The 19,842-nt window shown below is 44.8% G+C and overlaps 1 protein-coding gene across 1 annotated transcript in view; it reads left to right on the forward strand.

The window, feature by feature from the left end:
• lrrc56 (leucine rich repeat containing 56) overlaps nucleotides 1–19,842 on the forward strand; it is a gene marked incomplete at its 5' end in the record, with an annotated part of 179,572 nt that overhangs the window by 8,881 nt on the left and 150,849 nt on the right. The window contains one exon of the mRNA XM_063039126.1: nucleotides 4,638–4,698. Within this exon, the coding sequence (XP_062895196.1) occupies nucleotides 4,638–4,698 (61 nt within the window). The remainder of the gene's footprint in view (nucleotides 1–4,637; nucleotides 4,699–19,842) is intronic.

The following is a 19,842-nucleotide window of genomic DNA, read 5'->3' on the forward strand; positions in this document are numbered from 1 at the left end:
GTACCCCATCTGTTACTCATTTTTATGCACACATTCTTTCTCTCACTCTCCTTTTTCTCCCTCTGTCCCTCTGAATATACCTCTTGCCCATCCTCTGGGTCCTCCCCCCCCCCCGCTTGTCTTTCTTCCCGAACCTCCTGTCCCATGATCCTCTCGTATCCCCTTTTGCCTATCACCTGTCCAGCTCTTGGCTCCATCCCTCCCCCTCCTGTCTTCTCCTATCATTTTGGATCTCCCCCTCCCCCTCCAACTTTCAAATCCCTTACTCACTCTTTCTTCAGTTAGTCCTGACGAAGGGTCTCGGCCTGAAACGTCGACTGCACCTCTTCCTAGAGATGCTGCCTGGCCTGCTGCGTTCACCGGCAACTTTGATGTATGTTGCTTGAATTTCCAGCATCTGCAGAATTCCTGTAGTTTGCATTTAAACATCCATGAAGCTCTCTTTTTAAATACCCGCCGCCAACCTACGAGAAACACCTCTTCGTGGAGCTCTGTTGACACCGCTGATAGGCCCCATAATTTAATAGGTAGTGGGAGCTTATCCCTACCACCCTCCCCTGGCTATGCCAATCTTGAAGAACCATTATTCCAATACGTAATAATAAAAAACTATAAATTACAATAGAAAATATATTTTAAAAATTAAATAAAGTAGCACAAAATGAGAGCAAGAGAAAAGGAAAAAAAATCCTGGCAAAAAGAGACTAAACAGGCCCAGATTGTGGCAGCCTAGTAAACAAACACCTGACACATGGTTCTGGTGTGAAACGGATGCAGAATTTCCACCCCATCACACACGCCTTTCTTCTCTTCCGGTCTGTAATAATCATGTTGAGGATTGTTCAGTGCTCAGGAAACACTACCAGTAGATGAGATTGTAAAGGAAATGAATTTTATGCCTGGCCATCGCTGCAGTCATTATTACTATTGAATATATTTACCATTCTGATGCAAAATCATGCATGTAGCAGGCAAATTGGACAAGTTAAAATTAAAGATTACGGGGAGAAGGCAAGAGAGTGGAGTTGAGAGGGATAATAAATCGGCCATGATGGAATGGTCGATCCAACTTGATGGGCCAAATGGCCTAATTCTGCTTCTATGTTTTATGGTTTTAAATGAGTGGAGAAAATAATTGGATTTCTATTTTGCAGGACAAATTTCTTACTGTTCTTAGATTTGATTGTGGTCTAGTTTAGTCCTGCAGCTACATTACTTAGAATAGTCTGATTTCCCATTTTTTAATCTATTTTTCTTTGTGGTCACTGCTGAGGCTTTATCTCTGGGTCTTTCAAGACCTTTGCATGCAAGAAGTACTTTCTATCCATTATTTTGAATAGTGAATTTCACTGAGTAAGACAATGACAACAGCATATAAAAGGTTGCCAGTAATTGCATACTTTACAGTACAGAGTTATGAGCTCAGCCTTCATAAGGAAATTGATGCCAAGCCCTTTCTGAATGCATTGTTTGTATTGCTCTTCTATGTGGGCAGCAAGTACAGAACTGACTGATGTAATGAGGTTCAGAAGATGACCTTAGGAGCAGCTGCTGTGGGCCCCAGCCATTTTATCTTATTACATTTGGAGATACAGCATGGAACCGACCCTTCTGGCCCAATCAGCCATACTGGCCAGCAACCCACCTATGTCGAGCCATATAAAACTATAGCACAGAAACACACCCTTCAGCCCATCTAGTCATTGCTGAACCACTTAAACTGCGTAGTCCCATCAACCTGCACCCAGACCGTAGCCCTTCGTACCCCTAGCAACCACATACCTATCCAAACTTCTCTTAAATGTTGACATCGGAATCACATCCACCGCTTGCACTGGTGCCTCATTCCACATTCTCACTACCCTCTGAATGAATTTCCCCTCATATTCCCCTTAAACATTCCACCTCATAATTTTGTATTCCTCTGTTAAATCTCCCCTCAATTTTCTATGTTCTGGAGAGTAAAGTTGTAACTTTTTCTATCCTTTCTGATAGCTCGGGTCCTTCAGTCCCAGCAACATCCTTGTAGATTTTCTCTGTACTCTTTCAAACTTATTTCATAACATCTCAACTTCTGTATTCAATACTTTGATCTATGAAGGCCAATGTGCTGAAACTTTCTTTTTGACTATATCTACCTGTGACACCACTTTCAATAAATTATGGACCTGTACTCCCAGATCCCTCTGTTCTACCGCCCTACTCAGCAACGTTCCCTCTAAGTTGAAATGGCCAGTGGGTGCAAAAATCTTGGGCTGTGAAGTGTTTTGCCCAGTGACAACAATAATAAAAACAATAATTATTCATCAATAAAAACAGTATAAATAAGCCAGTCCTACAATCTGCAGACAAATCATCGTAAACTCCACGTTGTCAAAACCGTCTGAATCAGAAACTGGAAAAGGAATGTGTATGACCGTGAAATACAGTATAGTTAACATACCAACGTGACAGAGGGTGACAACCTTTACAACCTTTTGTGCGCAGATTAAATTCCTTTGTGCGCTAGTAGCAAAAGCTGTGTGCATGCGCACACATTAGAGGGAACATTGCTCCTCCGTGCCCTACTGCTCACTGTGGAAGACCTACTCTGATTGGCCCTCCTAAAGGGCAATACTTCACACTTGTCTGCATTAAATTCCATCTGCCATTTTTCAGATGGTCCAGATCCCATTGCAAGCTTTGATTGTCTTCCTTGCTGTCCTCTATACCCCCAGTCTTGGTGTCACCTGCTAATTTGCTGATCCAATTAATCATATTATCATCCAGATCGTTGATATAGATGTCAAACAACATCTGACCCAGCACCGATCCCTGCGGCACTCCACCTCCAGCCAGAGAGGCAACCATCTACATCTACCTCCTGGCTTCTCCCGCAAAGCCAATGTTTAGTCCAATTTACTACTTCATCTTGAATGCCAAATGACTGAACCTTCTCGATCAACCTCCTATGCGAGGTCTTGTCCAATGCCTTGCTGAATTCCATGTACACAATATCCATTGCCTTGTCTTCATCAAATTTCCTGGTAAATTCTTTTGAAAAGCTGTATAAGATTGGTTAAACACGACTTACCACTCACAAAGCCATGCTGACTATGCCTAATCAGTTCCTGTCTATCCAAATACTCATATATCCAGTCCACTAACTTTCCCACTTCTGATGTCAGGCTCACAGGTTTCCTGGTTTATTCTTAGAGTCTTTCTTAAACAGCAGAACAACATTAGCTATTTTCCAATTTTCTGGTACCTCACCTGTCGCTAAGGATGATTTAAATATCTCTGCTATGGCCCCTGCAATTTATGCACTTGCCTCCCACAGGGTCCAAGGGAATATCTTGTCAGGCCATGGGGATTTATCCAGCCTAATTTACCTCAAGACAGCAAAAACGGCGTCCTTTGTAATCGGTACAGGGCCCATGACCTCACTGTGGGACTGTCTTACCTCTATAGACTCTGTGTACATCTCCCGAATGAATTTGTTGTTGTTCAGTTGAGTGCGACTCTTTGTGACCTCATGGACCATAGGGTCCACAGGGTTTTCATGGCAAAATACGGAAGTAGATTGTCAGGCCTTTCTTCCACGTCGATACTGCTGCTGCCCAGGTTGGGACCCGGCTGGGTTTGAACTCCGGCCCATCTGTCTTGAAGTCACCACCAGCTGCCCCTGCCCCACAAATAAATACAGGTGCAAAAGATCCATTTAAGATCATCTCCGTCTCTTTTGGTTCCATGCATCAATTACCATTCTGGTCTTCCAGAGGACCAATTTTCTCTAACTAGTAACATCACCACTCCCCCTTTAATCCCTTCCACTCTATCACATCTAGGTCAACGGAACCCCAGAACATTTGACAGGACAATTTTACAGTGACCAGTTAACCTACTAACTAGTATGTCTTTGGACTTTGGGAGGAACCCGGAGGAAACACACTCATTTATGGAAGGATGTAGGTACTTCTCACAGAGAACGCCACATTTGAACTTTGAACTCCACCTGGAGCTGTAATTGTGTCGTGCTGATCACTACGCTACCATGGTACCCTATATTTTATGCAGTTCTGTGTAAAAGTCTCAGGCACATATTTATAGGTAGGGTGCACAGTACAGTATTTGTTAATGTGGAGTGGAGAGTGAGTCTGCAAATCTGATAGGAGCAAAGATGTTGGGAATGGTGAAGCACCGGCTCCTGGGAGGGGTTTGGGAAGGTGGCAGAGAAAGAGAGTGGGGGTAGCGGGGGTGCAGATACATCCAGCCCAGAGACATCAGGCAACGGCATGTGATCCAAACAATTGGTTTATTGATAATTACAGAATGTCTTTCTGATGCTTCCCACTTTGCCTTCCCCCTTTTTCCAACCATGATTCCTCTCTCCCTGCCCCCTTCCCTCTCTCAGACCACAATAGAGACCCATATCAGAATCAGGTTTATCATTACTCACATATGTCAGGAAATTTATTTTTTTTTTGTGGAGCAGTACGGTGCAATACATAAAATTACTACAGTACTGTGAAAAAGTCTTAGGCACCTTAACTATATATACAGTACATACATCAGACTTTTGCACAGTACTGTATATTTTAAATTTGGGCACATTGGACTAATCCTAACCTAATATAAAAATTGTTGTCTGTCTGCAGGTGAATATTTGCCTAATTTGGTTCAACTAAAGCTGAATGGAAGTTTTATTACATCAGTGCGGTAGGTTAAACACTTCAAAATAGAGTCATGGAGTTGCAGTATTATACAGCATAGAAGCAGGCCATTCAGCCCAGCTTGTCCACGTTGATCTGTAGACACCTTTCCAGATAAATCCCATTCACCAGCACTTGGTCCATCGGCTTACTTGCCCCCACCAATCTTTAGCTAGATGGTGGTGAGTCTGTGGAATTCATCGCCACAGACGACTGTGGAGGCCAAGTCATTGGGTATATTTACAATGGCAGTTAATAGGTTCTTGATTAGCAAGGATGTCATAGGTTACAGGGAGAAGGGGAGAGAATGGGGTTGAAAGGGAAAATAAATCAACCACGAGAGATCAGACTTGATGGGCTGAATGGTCTTTTTTGCTCAGCTGTCTTATGGTCCTATGGCAATCTCAACACTTCTTTAATGCTGTCAGTGATCCAGCTTCAACCACTCTCCTACAGTTAATTCTGCACATTTACCATTTCCTGAGTGAAAAGATTCTCCTCATGTCCTCTCTAAAACCTTCAACCCTTACCCTAAACCCATCCTTCTAGTTTTATCTATCTCTGATTTCCTGTGTTTATCACATGACCATAGTTGTTAAGCTTCTGTTGGTCAAGATTGACCATGGATGTTGCGTCCTAGCTGTCTATGTAGTCAGTACGCAAGCCAGGGCAGTACAATATGTAGTCAGTACGCAAGCCAGGGCAGAACAATATGTAGTCAGTACGCGAGCCAGGCCAGTACAATATGTAGTCAGTACGCAAGCCAGACCAGTACAGTATGTAGTCAGTACGCAAGCCAGGGCAGTACAATATGTAGTCAGTACGCAAGCCAGGCCAGTACAGTATGTAGTCAGTACGCAAGCCAGGCCAGTACAGTATGTAGTCAGTACGCAAGCCAGAGCAGTACAATATGTAGTCAGTACGCAAGCCAGGCCAGTACAATATGTAGTCAGTACGCAAGCCAGGCCAGTACAATATGTAGTCAGTACGCAAGCCAGGCCAGTACAATATGTAGCCAGTACGCAAGCCAGGCCAGTACAGTATGTAGTCAGTACGCAAGCCAGGGCAGTACAATATGTAGTCAGTACGCAAGCCAGGGCAGTACAATATGTAGTCAGTACGCAAGCCAGGCCAGTACAATATGTAGTCAGTACGCAAGCCAGGCCTGTACAATATATAGTCAGTACGCAAGCCAGGGCAGTACAATATGTAGTCAGTACGCAAGCCAGGGCAGTACAATATGTAGTCAGTACGCAAGCCAGGGCAGTACAATATGTAGTCAGTACGCAAGCCAGGCCAGTACAATATGTAGTCAGTACGCAAGCCAGGCCTGTACAATATGTAGTCAGTACGCAAGCCAGTCCAGTACAGTATGTAGTCAGTACGCAAGCCAGGGCAGTACAATATGTAGTCAGTACGCAAGCCAGGGCAGTACAATATGTAGTCAGTACGCAAGCCAGGCCAGTACAATATGTAGTCAGTACGCAAGCCAGGGCAGTACAATATGTAGTCAGTACACAAGCCAGGGCAGTACAATATGTAGTCAGTACACAAGCCAGGCCAGTACAATATGTAGTCAGTACACAAGCCGGGGCAGTACAATATGTAGTCAGTACACAAGCCAGGGCAGTACAATATGTAGTCAGTACACAAGCCAGGGCAGTACAATATGTAGTCAGTACACAAGCCAGGCCAGTACAATATGTAGTCAGTACACAAGCCAGGGCAGTACAATATGTAGTCAGTACACAAGCCAGGCCAGTACAATATGTAGTCAGTACACAAGCCAGGGCAGTACAATATGTAGTCAGTACACAAGCCAGGGCAGTACAATATGTAGTCAGTACACAAGCCGGGCCAGTACAATATGAGTCAGTACACAAGCCAGGGCAGTACAATATGTAGTCAGTACGCAAGCCAGGGCAGTACAATATGTAGTCAGTACGCAAGCCAGGGCAGTACAATATGTAGTCAGTACACAAACCAGGGCAGTACAATATGTAGTCAGTACACAAGCCAGGGCAGTACAATATGTAGTCAGTACACAAGCCAGGGCAGTACAATATGTAGTCAGTACACAAGCCGGGGCAGTACAATATGTAGTCAGTACACAAGCCAGGGCAGTACAATATGTAGTCAGTACGCAAGCCAGGGCAGTACAATATGTAGTCAGTACGCAAGCCGGGGCAGTACAATATGTAGTCAGTACAACAAGCCAGGGCAGTACAATATGTAGTCAGTACGCGAGCCAGGCCAGTACAATATGTAGTCAGTACGCAAGCCAGACCAGTACAGTATGTAGTCAGTACGCAAGCCAGGGCAGTACAATATGTAGTCAGTACGCAAGCCAGGCCAGTACAGTATGTAGTCAGTACGCAAGCCAGGCCAGTACAGTATGTAGTCAGTACGCAAGCCAGGGCAGTACAATATGTAGTCAGTACGCAAGCCAGGGCAGTACAATATGTAGTCAGTACGCAAGCCAGGCCAGTACAATATGTAGTCAGTACGCAAGCCAGGCCAGTACAATATGTAGTCAGTACGCAAGCCAGGGCAGTACAGTATGTAGTCAGTACGCAAGCCAGGGCAGTACAGTATGTAGTCAGTACGCAAGCCAGGCCAGTACAATATGTAGTCAGTACGCAAGCCAGGCCTGTACAATATGTAGTCAGTACGCAAGCCAGGCCTGTACAATATGTAGTCAGTACGCAAGCCAGGCCAGTACAGTATGTAGTCAGTACGCAAGCCAGGGCAGTACAGTATGTAGTCAGTACACAAGCCGGGGCAGTACAATATGTAGTCAGTACACAAGCCAGGCCAGCACAATATGTAGTCAGTACACAAGCCGGGGCAGTACAATATGTAGTCAGTACACAAGCCGGGGCAGTACAATATGTAGTCAGTACACAAGCCAGGCCAGTACAATATGTAGTCAGTAGACAAGCCAGGGCAGTACAATATGTAGTCAGTACACAAGCCAGGCCAGTACAATATGTAGTCAGTACACAAGCCAGGGCAGTACAATATGTAGTCAGTACACAAGCCAGGCCAGTAAAATATGTAGTCAGTACAGAAGCCAGGGCAGTACAATATGTAGTCAGTACACAAGCCAGGGCAGTACAATATGTAGTCAGTACGCAAGCCAGGCCAGTACAGTATGTAGTCAGTACGCAAGCCGGGGCAGTACAATATGTAGTCAGTACACAAGCCAGGGCAGTACAATATGTAGTCAGTACACAAGCCAGGGCAGTACAATATGTAGTCAGTACACAAGCCAGGGCAGTACAATATGTAGTCAGTACGCAAGCCAGGGCAGTACAATATGTAGTCAGTACGCAAGCCAGGCCAGTACAATATGTAGTCAGTACGCAAGCCAGGGCAGTACAATATGTAGTCAGTACGCAAGCCAGGGCAGTACAATATGTAGTCAGTACACAAGCCAGGGCAGTACAATATGTAGTCAGTACACAAGCCAGGGCAGTACAATATGTAGTCAGTACACAAGCCAGGCCAGTACAATATGTAGTCAGTACACAAGCCAGGGCAGTACAATATGTAGTCAGTACACAAGCCAGGGCAGTACAATATGTAGTCAGTACACAAGCCAGGCCAGTACAATATGTAGTCAGTACACAAGCCGGGGCAGTACCATATGAAGAGCAAGCTGTTCACCTGCAGCAGGCTCTCCCTCTCCACACAGCTGATGAATCCAAAGGAACGGCAGAGAATGATACAGTTTGGCACCAGTGGCATCGCAGGAGTTGCTAGACAACATTGAACTCAACATAGGACTGCCTTAGGGATTCCTGCTCCAGATTTGTCCTTGATGCTTGCTCCTGAAACCTTCCCCATGAGTGGGTATAGCTGCAGCAGTGGAGATTTGAGATCCAAGGTTTCCTTCTCCTAGATGACCTGCCAATCACGGCTGATGAGCTCCGCCTGCCTGAACTACCGTATCCTCTCTCCTCTCTCCTCGTTCTCTTCTGTAGCTCAGTCATGTTCTCTCTTAGCCTTCTCTGTTCTGGAAAGAACAGTTACTGGAGGCATGAATACGGTAACATAAGGTTCAAGTTTATCAGATATACTTTGAAACCTACAGTGAAATGCATCATTTGCATTAACGAGCAAAACATCCAAGAAAGCTCTGGGGGCAGCCCACAAGTTTCACCTCACATTCTGGCACCAGCATAGCACGTCCACAATGCTCAACAGAACAACAAGCAACAAATCAACAGCAAAACGAGCCCTGTTACTCCCTGGTCCCCACCCCCACACACACACACACACACACACACACACACACACACCTTTAACAGAAAAGGTAGCCAGTGTCTTTTTTCCCACACTTGAAATGTCAACTAGTTGATGCCTAGATATATCTAGGATGTGCTGGGACACATCATCAGTGACGTAACCGGGGGTTATCAAGTGTTTCAAATCTTTCAACATCAGTCATCCTCACCCAGGCGACCCAGCTAGGGTTAATCAGCCCCCGGCTTGTATCCCAGCAGCAGTGGTCCACGGGTCACACGTCTTAATCCACAGCCATCCAGAGGCTTATGTGAGAGAGTAGGTTCTGCAGAGCAAGCAGCCAGCAGAGTCTCTACACCCCACCTCTATAGGCTCACATTGTGCCCTCCGCTCCCGTCTTCAGCACTACTCTATCAGCTGCTGGTATTTGGCCTTCTAGTGCTTAAATGCCTGCTCAATCCGGTCTTCCCAAACTTGTCAGTTCTACTATGATCTCCTGTTTCAAGCTTTCTGACAGACTATGTCAGGCCTCAGTGATGATGTTGTGATGAGGTAAGGGAACTTTAATTGCTTGTCAAGATCAGTTTTCAGTTACCAGTCAGATGCCGTGGCAAGCAAGCCTGTTGGTTATCTGGGCTGTGGTTGGTTTCCAGCTTTGGGTTGGTGGAGGTGCTTCCTGTTGTTAATGGCCGAGGGGATATTTTCTGCCGCTGTCTTCAGCACCTGATCATGGCACCAGCGATAGCAGCCTTCACCCAGTGCTTTTGTGCACCTGCTGAGGATGTGTTCCAGGGTCGCTGTGCCAGGGCAGAGAGGACATGATGGTGCCTCGCTATTGCCCTAAGCAAATAGATTCGCTGGACTAGACAGGACGTTGTGCAAAGCGTCAAAGGTTCATTTTATTGTCAAAGTATGCAGAGAGCCATGAAATACAGAAAGACGGTGGGAGTTGTTGAAAGAAAAGACATCAACTCCTCCCCCCCCACCCGGCATGAAAAAGAAAAAATAACCAAAACTCGCAAACCCCGACATCCCCCACACCCTCTCCCACAGGAGAAAACTTCAACAACAGTAACAAATACCCAACCCCTCCCCAACAGAAAAGAACAGTCACAATAGCATCAACCCTTCCCCCCCCACCCTCACACACAAAAAATTAACAAATCACCCACCCGTCAATCGGCCACAAGAAGGAAAACACTGAAAAACACAGATTGGATCATTAACTTGATGCGCTGGGGTTCTGCCTGTTAAATACTGGAGGGTATAGCTTTAAGGTGCGAGAAGAAAAGTTTAAAGAGGATTTCGGAATCAAGTTTCTTTCACACGTACAGTGGTGGGTGATCAGAACACACTGCCATGGGAGGTGGTAGGAGCAGGTATGACTGCAATGTTTAAGGGTCATTTAGACAGATGTGATAAGGTAGGCAATGGCAGATATAGACCATGTGCAGTGAGAGGGGAGTAGTTATATTGGCCTTGTAGTTGGGATAAACGTGGGCTAAAGAGCCTGTTCATGGCTGTACTATTCTATGTTCTATATGCTTTACTCGTTGAACTCCTTGCATTGAAATGGATGCATTTTAGCTTTGAACTCCTCTGTTGTGCACTTACTTGTTTTCCTTACTGGACTTTATATCTGCTCTTGGTGATTGTACCTGTCTAACAGAACAATTACTCAGAGTCCCCTTCCCTTGCCAACTCAGTTTAAACCTTCCCTCACAGTGCCAGCAAGCCCATCAGCAGAGATGTTGGTGCTTTCCTGGGTAAAGCGCAACCTGTTGCTCTGGTATAGGTCCCATCTTCACTAGAAATCGTGTTGCTCCTCATGACGACAGTGGAGAAGGCCATGGATGGACATATCGGAATGGGAATGGGAAGTGGAATATAAACGGGTGGCCACTGGGAGATCCTGTTTGTTCTGGTGGACGGAGTGTAGATGCTCGGCGAAGTGGTCTCCCAATCTACGTCGGGTCTCGCTGATGTATAGGAGGCCACACCAGGAGCACTGAACACAGTAAATGACCCCAACAGACTCACAGGTGAAATGTCGCCTCACTTGCAAGGACTGTTTGGGGCCCTGAATGGCAGTGAGGAAGGAGGTGTCAGGGCAGGTGTAGCACTTGTTCCGCTAGTAGGGATGTGCCAGGAGGGACGAATGGACAAGGGAGGATTGATCCCTGCGGAAAGCAGAATGTTGGGGGGGAGGAGGGAGGGGAAGTTGTGCTTGATGGTGGGATCCCATTGTAGGTGGCAGAGGTGTTGGAGAATTATGTACTGGACACGGAGGCTGGTGGAGTCGTACGTGAGGAGACGAGGAACCCTATCCCTGGTGGGGTGGCGGGAGGATGTGGTAAGAGCAGACGTGCATGAAATGGAAGAGATGCCGTTGAGAGCAGCGTTGATAGCAGAGGAAGGGAAGCCCCTTTCTTTGAAAAAGGAGGACATCTCCTTCATTCCAGAATAAGAAGCCTCATCCTGAGAGCAGAGACAGAGGAAATGAGGAAAGGGGACGGTGTCTTTACAAGTAGTAGGGTGGGATGAGGTGCAGTCTTGGTAGCTGTGAGAGTCTGTGGCTTTGTAATAAACATTGATGTATAAGCTGACTCTGGAGATAGAGACAGTGAGATTGAGAAAGGGAAGGAAGGAAGGTGTTGGAAATGGACCAGGTGAATTTGAGGGTAGGGTGGAAGTTAGAGGCAAAGTGCATGAAGTTGGTGAGTTCAGCACAGGTGCAGGAAGCAGCACTAATGTAGTCATCGATGCAGTGTAGGAAATGTGCGGGACAGACACCCACGTAGACTGTTCTACTTAGCCGACAAACATGCAGGCATAGCTGGGATCCATGCAAGTGCTCTTGGCTACACCTTTTGTTTGAAGGAAGTGGGAGGAGCCAAAGGAGAGATTTCTCAAACTTCCGATAATGCCCCCCAACCCGTCTCTCCGTTTCCCATCCCCGTTTTCCTCTCTCACCTCATCTCACCAATCAAGTTCCCAGCTCTTTACTTTATCACCTGGTGGTTCTCTCTCCCTTTCCGCCCACCTTTTAAATCTACCCCTCAGCTTTTTTCTCCAGTCCTTCTGAAGGGTTTTGGCCCAAAACATCAACTGTACTTTTTTCCATAGATGTTGCCTAGCCTCCAGCATTTTATGTGTGTTGCATGACATAAACTTCCTGACTCTGTATTCCATCTGCCAATTCTTTGCCCATTCTTCTAATCTGTCGAAGTCTTTCTGTAGAAATTACATATGCTGCACCATTTTTCATATAGGCTAAAAACTTTACAACAAAGCCATCAATTCCATTATCCACATCATTGACATATAGCATAAAAATAAGCGGTCCCAACACAGATCCCTGTGGAACACCACTAGTCACTGGCAACCAATCTGAAAAGGCTCCCTTTATTCCCATTCTTGAACTCCTGTCAATCAGCCACTTCTTTATCAATGCTAGTATCTTTCTTGTAATACCATAGCCTCTTAATTTGTTAAGCTGCTTCATGTGTGGCACCTTGTCAAAGGCCTTCTGAAAATCCAAGCACACAACATCAACTGATTCTCCTTTGTCTATCCTGCTCATTATTTCTTCAAAGAATTCCAACAGATTTGTCAAGCAAGATTTTTTCTTGAGGAAACCAGGCTGACTATGGCCTATTTTATCATGTGCCTTCAAGTACCCTAAAACCACATCCTTAACAATCGACTCCAACATCTTCTCAACCACTGAAGTCAGACTAACTGGCCTATAGTTTCCTTTCTTCTGCCTCTCTCATTCTTAAAAAGTGGTGTGACATCTGCAATTTTCCAGCCTTCTGGAACCATTCAAGAATCTAGTGATTCTTGAAAGGTTATTAGTATGCCTCCACAGTCTCGTCAGCCACCTCTTTTAGAACCCTGGCGCGTACACCATCTGGTCCAGGTGACTTATCTATCGTTGGACCTTTCAGTTTCCCAAGAACCTTCTCCCTTGTAATGGCGACTTCACACACTTCTGATCCCTGGCACTCTGGAACTTCCACCATACTGCTAATGTCTTTCACAGTGAAGAATGACGCAAAATACTTATTCATTTCGTCCGCAGTTTCCTTGACCCCATTACCACCTCTCCAGCATCGTTTTCCAGTGGTTTGATATCCACTCTCGTCTCCCTTTTACAGTTTATATATATGAAGAAACTTTTGGTATCCTCTTTAATGTTATTGGCTAGCTTACTTTCTACAAATTCCCCCTCTTGGGATCTAGCACCAACCTAATTTTCCCTATCTAATTTCATTTTGAAATCTCCTTTGACTATTGTAACATTGCCCTTTGGCATGCATTTTCTATCTCACAGTGTAATTTGTAGACCACATCCTTACTACTGTTTGGGGCTCTGTATAGAACTTCCTTCGGGGTCTTTTTACCCTTGCAGTTCCTTAGCTTGATAGACAATGATTCAACACCTTCCTACCCTATGTCACCTCTTTATAGTGATTTGATTTCATTTTTTCCCAACAGAGCAGCACCATCCCCTCTGCCTTCCCGCCAGTCCTTTCGATACAATGTGTATCCTTGGATGTTAAGTTCCCAGCTATGATTCAGTGATGCCTACAACATCATACATGCCATTCTGTTACTGTGCTACGAGTTCTCTATCTTATTCCATATACTGAGTGCATTCGAATATAACACTTCCAGTCCTGTATTCACCCTTTTTGATTCTGTCTACCTTTTACATGCAATCCATCCTGTTCACTGGAATTTTACCCCATCATCAGCCTCTCCTTGCTAGCAGTCTCACTACACACTGCCTCTGTTTGTAAACCAGCTACCTCATCCTCAGCACTATCACTCTGGTTCTCAACCCCCCCCCCCCCGCCAAATTAGTTTAAATCCCACCGAACAACTCTAATAAACCTGCCCTCAAGGATATTGTTCCCCTCAGGTTCAGATGTAACCTGTCCCTTTTGTACAGGTCATATCTTCTCCAGAAGAGATCCCAGTGATCCATAAATCTGAAACCCTACCCCCTGCACCAGTTCCTCAGCCACACATTCACCTGCCAGATCATCCTATTCTTACACTCATTGGTGCATGGCACAGGCAGCAATCCAGAGATTACTCCCCTGGAGATCCTGTTTCTCAGCTTTCTACCTAGCTCACTAAAATATCTCCTCAGGACCTCCGCACATTGTCTACCTCTGTCATTGGTGCTAACAACCATCCAGACTTCTGGCTGCTCACCCTCGCCCTTGAGAATGCCATGGATCTGATTTGAAACATCTCTGACCCTGACACCAGGGAGCCAACATACCATCTGGGTATCTCTATCATGCCCACAGAATCTCATCTCTGTTCCTGTGACTATGGAATCTCCTATCTATACTGCTGGCTTCTTCACCTGTCTGCTCTTCTGAACCATAGCTCCAGACTCATTGCCAGAGACATGGTCATTGTGACTCCCCCTGTCGGTCGCCCCTCAACAGTATCTAAAGTTGTATAAGTATTATTGAGGGGAACAGCCACAGGTGTACTCTGCAGTGGCTGCCCATTTCCCTTTCTTTTCCTGACAGTCACCCAGTTACCTGTCTCCTGCAATCTCCCTATAGCTTCTGTCCATCACCTCCTCCTTTTCCTGGGTGAGTTGAAGGTCATCAAGCTGCAGCTTGAGTTCCTTAATACATTCTCTCAGGAGCTGCAGCTCAGTGCAGCTGCTGCAGATGTGTTTATCCAGGAGAATAGATGTTTCCTGGACTTCCCACATCCCACACACAACATAAAACACTGCCCCCAGAGCTATTCTCACTATACTATGCTCTAATAGATGAGGAATGAACAAATAAAAAAAAACAGGAGAAATTTACCAGAAACTTTATCTCACCCAAGTCTAATCTCGCCTAAGCCTGATTAGCCCTGCTCTGCTGGGGGAGAAGCTGACAGCGATGCAGGTGGATGCTTCCCTGGTGTCATGGATTCTTAATTACCTGACTGGCAGACCACAGTACGTGTGCTTGCAACACTCTGTGTCCGACAGAGTGATCAGCAGCACTGGAGCTCCACAGGGGACTGTCTTGTCTCCCTTTCTCTTCACCATTTACACCTCAGACTTCAACTACTGCACAGAGTCTTGTCATCTTCAGAAGTTTTCTGATGACTCTGCCATAGTTGGATACATCAGCAAGGGAGATGAGACTAAGTACAGGGCTACGGTAGGAAACTTTGTCACATGGTGTGAGCAGAATTATCTGCAGCTTAATGTGAAAAAGACTAAGGAGCTGGTGGTAGACCTGAGGAGAGCTAAGGTACCGGTGACCCCTGTTTCCATCCAGGGGTCAGTGTGGACATGGTAGAGGATTACAAATACCTGGGGATACGAATTGACAATAAACTGGACTGGTCAAAGAACACTGAGGCTGTCTACAAGAAAGGTCAGAGCCGTCTCTATTTCCTGAGGAGACTGAGGTCCCTTAACATCTGCCGGACGATGCTGAGGATATTCTATGAGTCTGTGGTGGCCAGTGCGATCATGTTTGCTGTTGTGTGCTGGGGCAGCAGGCTGAGGGTAGCAGACACCAACAGAATCAACATGCTCATTCGTAAGGCCAGTGATGTTGTGGGGATGGAACTGGGCTGTCTGACGGTGGTGTCTGAAAAGAGGATGCTGTCCAAGTTACATGCCATCTTGGACAATGTCTCCTATCCACTACATAATGTACTGGTTGGTCACAGGAGTACATTCAGCCAGAGACTCATTCCACCGAGATGCAACACAGAGCGTCATAGGAAGTCATTCCTGCCTGTGGCCATCAAACTTTACAACTCCTCCCTTGGAGGGTCAGACATCCTGAACCAATAGGCTGGTCCTGGACTTATTTCATAATTTACTGGCATAATTTACATATTACTATTTAACTATTTATGGATTTATTATTTATGGTGCAACTGTAACGAAAACCAGTTTCCCCCGGGATCAATAAAGTATGACTATGACTATGACAAAACCACTCTGAAACTGCCATGCTCAGAGAATGACTACTCCTCTTGCACCTGCATTATTCTGATTCATCCTTTCAAATGAATCCCTCTTGTTGATTGGTCGCGGCCCATTTCAGCGAAGCTCTGCCTTTTAAATCTTGACCACGGACCTGATTGAAAGGTAGCTCTTTTTACACACTCCCTCTCTTTAATTGGTTGCTGCCCAACTCAGGACTCACACCACCAGGTTTGGGAACAGTTATTGTGCGTGAACCATCAGGCTCTTGAACCAGAGGGGATAACTTCAGTCAGCTTCACTCACCCCATCACTGAACTGTTCCCACAACCTAAAGACTTACTTTCATGGAATTTTCAACTCATGTTCTCAATTTTTTTGCTCATTTATTAATTATTATTATTATTTCTGTCTTTCTATTTACTTTTGCACGGTTTGTTGTCATTTGCACATTTGTTGTTTGTTTGTCCGTCCTGTTGTGTACAGTCTCTCATTGATTCTATTGTGCTTCTTGGACTTACTGTGAATGCCCACAAGAAAATTCATCTCAGGGTTATATATGGTGACGTTTTTGTACTTTGATAATAAAATGACTTTGAACTTTGAATGGAAAAGGAGAGAATGGGAGCAGTGAGAAATTACTGGAAATCTGAGAAATTGATAGTCGTGTTAGTTAAGCTGAAATGTTAAGTGTTTCTTCATAGCTGGCACTTAGATAAGATACTAAAGGAACGACTCATTGGGTAAATACAGAAGAACACATGCTGCTGTTTAATTAGTCAGGGTGTCAAAGGTTATGGGGAGAAGGCAGCAGAATGGGGTTTAGAAGTATAATAAAGCAGCCATGATGGAATGGTGTAGTAGACTCAATAGGATGAGTGGCTTAATTCTGCTCCTAGGTTTTATGATCTTATGTGCAACTGCAGAGAGACATGCACGGACACACACATGAAATATGGAAACTGTTCTGACTGTCTTGAAAAACACTGACAGTAATGGAAGCTTTATAATACACAGTGAGTTTTTGCAGAGAACGCACGGAGCTGTACAACAATAATTGATGTCATTCAGTGCTGTCTAGATCATCTTAAGCATTGTTTCATGTTTGCTTGTTAGCCTGTGATATGTGCTATGTTTCAGACACTTAGCTTCACATGGTCTAGACTAGAGCCTCTCAGAGGCCTAGCTGCCTGAACAGTAGAATGTTGCCATCTGGAAACTCCATTTGATGAATTCCTAATTCCTCAAAAATTCAGAAAACAAGTGGGTTATTTAAGTTTGGAAGTTTGTGCCTTGTTCCAACATCATTCAGATTGTAAAGTGTTGACAAGCCATAAGCTCACAGTGCGTGGGCCTGAGAAGTGAAAGATTAAACAAGTAAGTGTGTGATGCAGGCCGTAGGTCCTTAAGGTTGTTATACCTGGTAGTGTGGATGAGCTCCCAGTACCTATTAAATGCTCTGAATGGCACGCATCTCAATACCAAGTCCAGCTCACGACCTTCATGCATGGCTTAACTACTAAACCCAGTGGAACTGATAGCAGAGGGGCAAAGGTGGGTTACTCACACCTTAAAACCAGTCACTTTGTGCAGATGAGGCTCGTCAGCTGTGTTTGGTAACTCATCTAGGAGAAGGAAAACTCTGATCTCAAAACTCCGCTGCCTTGCGGCTTTACCCAATCATTGGAAAGGTTTCAAGAGTAAACCCCGAGGAAAATCCGGAGGTGGTGTCCCTAAGGCAGTCCTACATTGTGCTCAATACTGACTGGCAACTCCTGCGATGTCACTGGTGCCAGACTGTATCGGTGTTTGTCATTCCTTTGGATTCATCAACTGCATGGAGAGGGGGAGCCTGCTGCACGGGCAACAGCTTGCTGTCCATATTGTACTGCCCTGGCTTGTGTATCAAGCATACAGTAAATAGCTAGGACACAACATCCATGGTCAACCCTAACCAACGGAGGGCCTCCTCCTGTTGGAAGCTGCGGATCAATGATTTCCTTTTTACAAATGACCCGAGCGCTGTGTTAGTTCAGCTGTAAGGGTGGGATAATTTGGACTGTGAGGATTGCAAGGGCCTCTCTGTGGATAATGCTTCATGCTGTTCAGTTCAAACAGGAAGCTGGGTCACGTCTATCAGTTCTTATTTTTTTGGCTCTGGTTCCTTCCCCCACCCCTAAAGCTGGAAATTGACTGCTTTCAATATTGCATGCTTGATTACTTCAAGCTGCAGTGCAGATTGACAATCTGAAAAACCAGATTAACTGAGCTAGAAAGATGTTCTAAGTAAGATATGACTTCAGGACTTGAAGTTGCAACATTCTGCCTGTTTGAGTAATGGTGCTTCCTGTTTTTTTCTGCAATGGTTTGAAGTATTGCCTCCTGCTTGTAAGCCAGTGGTGGTTTTGCATTCTGCAGGCACGTGCCAGATTGTAGCCAATTGAGTTCAGAATTTGCCATCTTTTTAGCATTTGTTTTTTTTATACAGAAATGCTGTAAACTGTGGCCCATTATGCAGTAATGACATTCATAATTGCTAACAATTGGCAGTCTCCTGGAGTGGTATTGCCGTTTTATATGGCTTTGTAGCAGGGCATTTGCACAAGCTGGTGTTGTGTAGTTTTGATGCAATCCTTTTATATTTAAAACTTTCCCTTTCAAACATCTCGTAGTGATCTCCAGAGTTGTTGATTGTAAGAGTAAACTGAAAGATCACACGTGTGTGTTTTGATGGGCAATTTATTAAAAACTGGTGTGCACCAGGAGACCAATCAAAGCTGATCTACTAAGCATAAATTTGGTACAGCTTTTACATTTTCAGTTGATGAGATTTACCAAGAAAACTACATTTTGATGACAGGATGGTGACTACAGGAAGACTTAATTAAGAAACGGACTTGGTCCTGATTACAGGCTGAAATGATTGTCCACAGGTCTAACAGTAAATCCAGTTTTCTATTACAACAATGGGTGCATGCCACTGTTCTGTCTAAACTGCACGGGTGCGTGGCCGTGCAGTAATTGAAATGCTCCTAAGCACGTAGCCTTTGTTGCCGTGCAGCTAGAAAAAAGACATGAGAGAATGTTTATGAAACATGAAAGATTTTCTTTGTTATACTGTAGCTCATTATACCCTTTAAATAAAATCAATAATATGTGATTTTTCAATTTTCATTTGAAATATACATAGTATGCATATCAAAATAAAAACATTTAAAGTGACTCGCATTTTTCAGGCCTTGTAAAAATTTCCTGCTCAGAGCAATGGTTGGTTTGTGCAGCTGTAAAAAAACATTAGAGGGAATGTCGGTGCATGCTGTAACGTAATTAATGACACTCCTGAAACTTGGTTGTCGTTGCTGCCGCATTCCGTGTCTACTTCTAGGCTTTGTCTGTGGTTCCCTGTTACAACAGTAGCCAGTTAACAAGTTCAAGTTTAATTATTATCTTAAATGTGTTAAGGTTCTTAAGGTTGTCATAGCCAGGGGAAGGGGCTGTAGTGGGAATAAGTCCCCACTACCTATTAAATGCTCCCAATGGTATGCGTCTCAAATAGCTTCTAACAACCAAATGCAGCTCCCGGCCTTTACGTGTGGGTTGGCTACTAAGCCCAGCAGAACCATTTCTTCTACGGGGTGATATTTAGATGAGGAAGCATTTATTTAGCCAGAGAGGGGTGAATCTGTGGAATTTGTTGCCAAACACCTGTGGAGGCCGTCTTTATGGATATTTAAGGCAGAGGTTGATAGATTCTTGATTGATTAAGGCAAGAGATTAGGGCTGAGAGGAATAATGGATCAGCCATGATGAAATGATAGAGCAGACTTAATGGGCCAAATGGCCTAACTCTGCTCCTATATCTTATGGTCTTACGGACAGGAGGAGGGGCAAAAGTTGGTGACTGGTGCCTTAGAGCCAGTAGCTTTGGAA

Source organism: Mobula hypostoma (genome assembly GCF_963921235.1).
Source record: "Mobula hypostoma chromosome 11 unlocalized genomic scaffold, sMobHyp1.1 SUPER_11_unloc_2, whole genome shotgun sequence".
Classification (NCBI taxonomy): Eukaryota; Metazoa; Chordata; class Chondrichthyes; order Myliobatiformes; family Myliobatidae; genus Mobula; species Mobula hypostoma.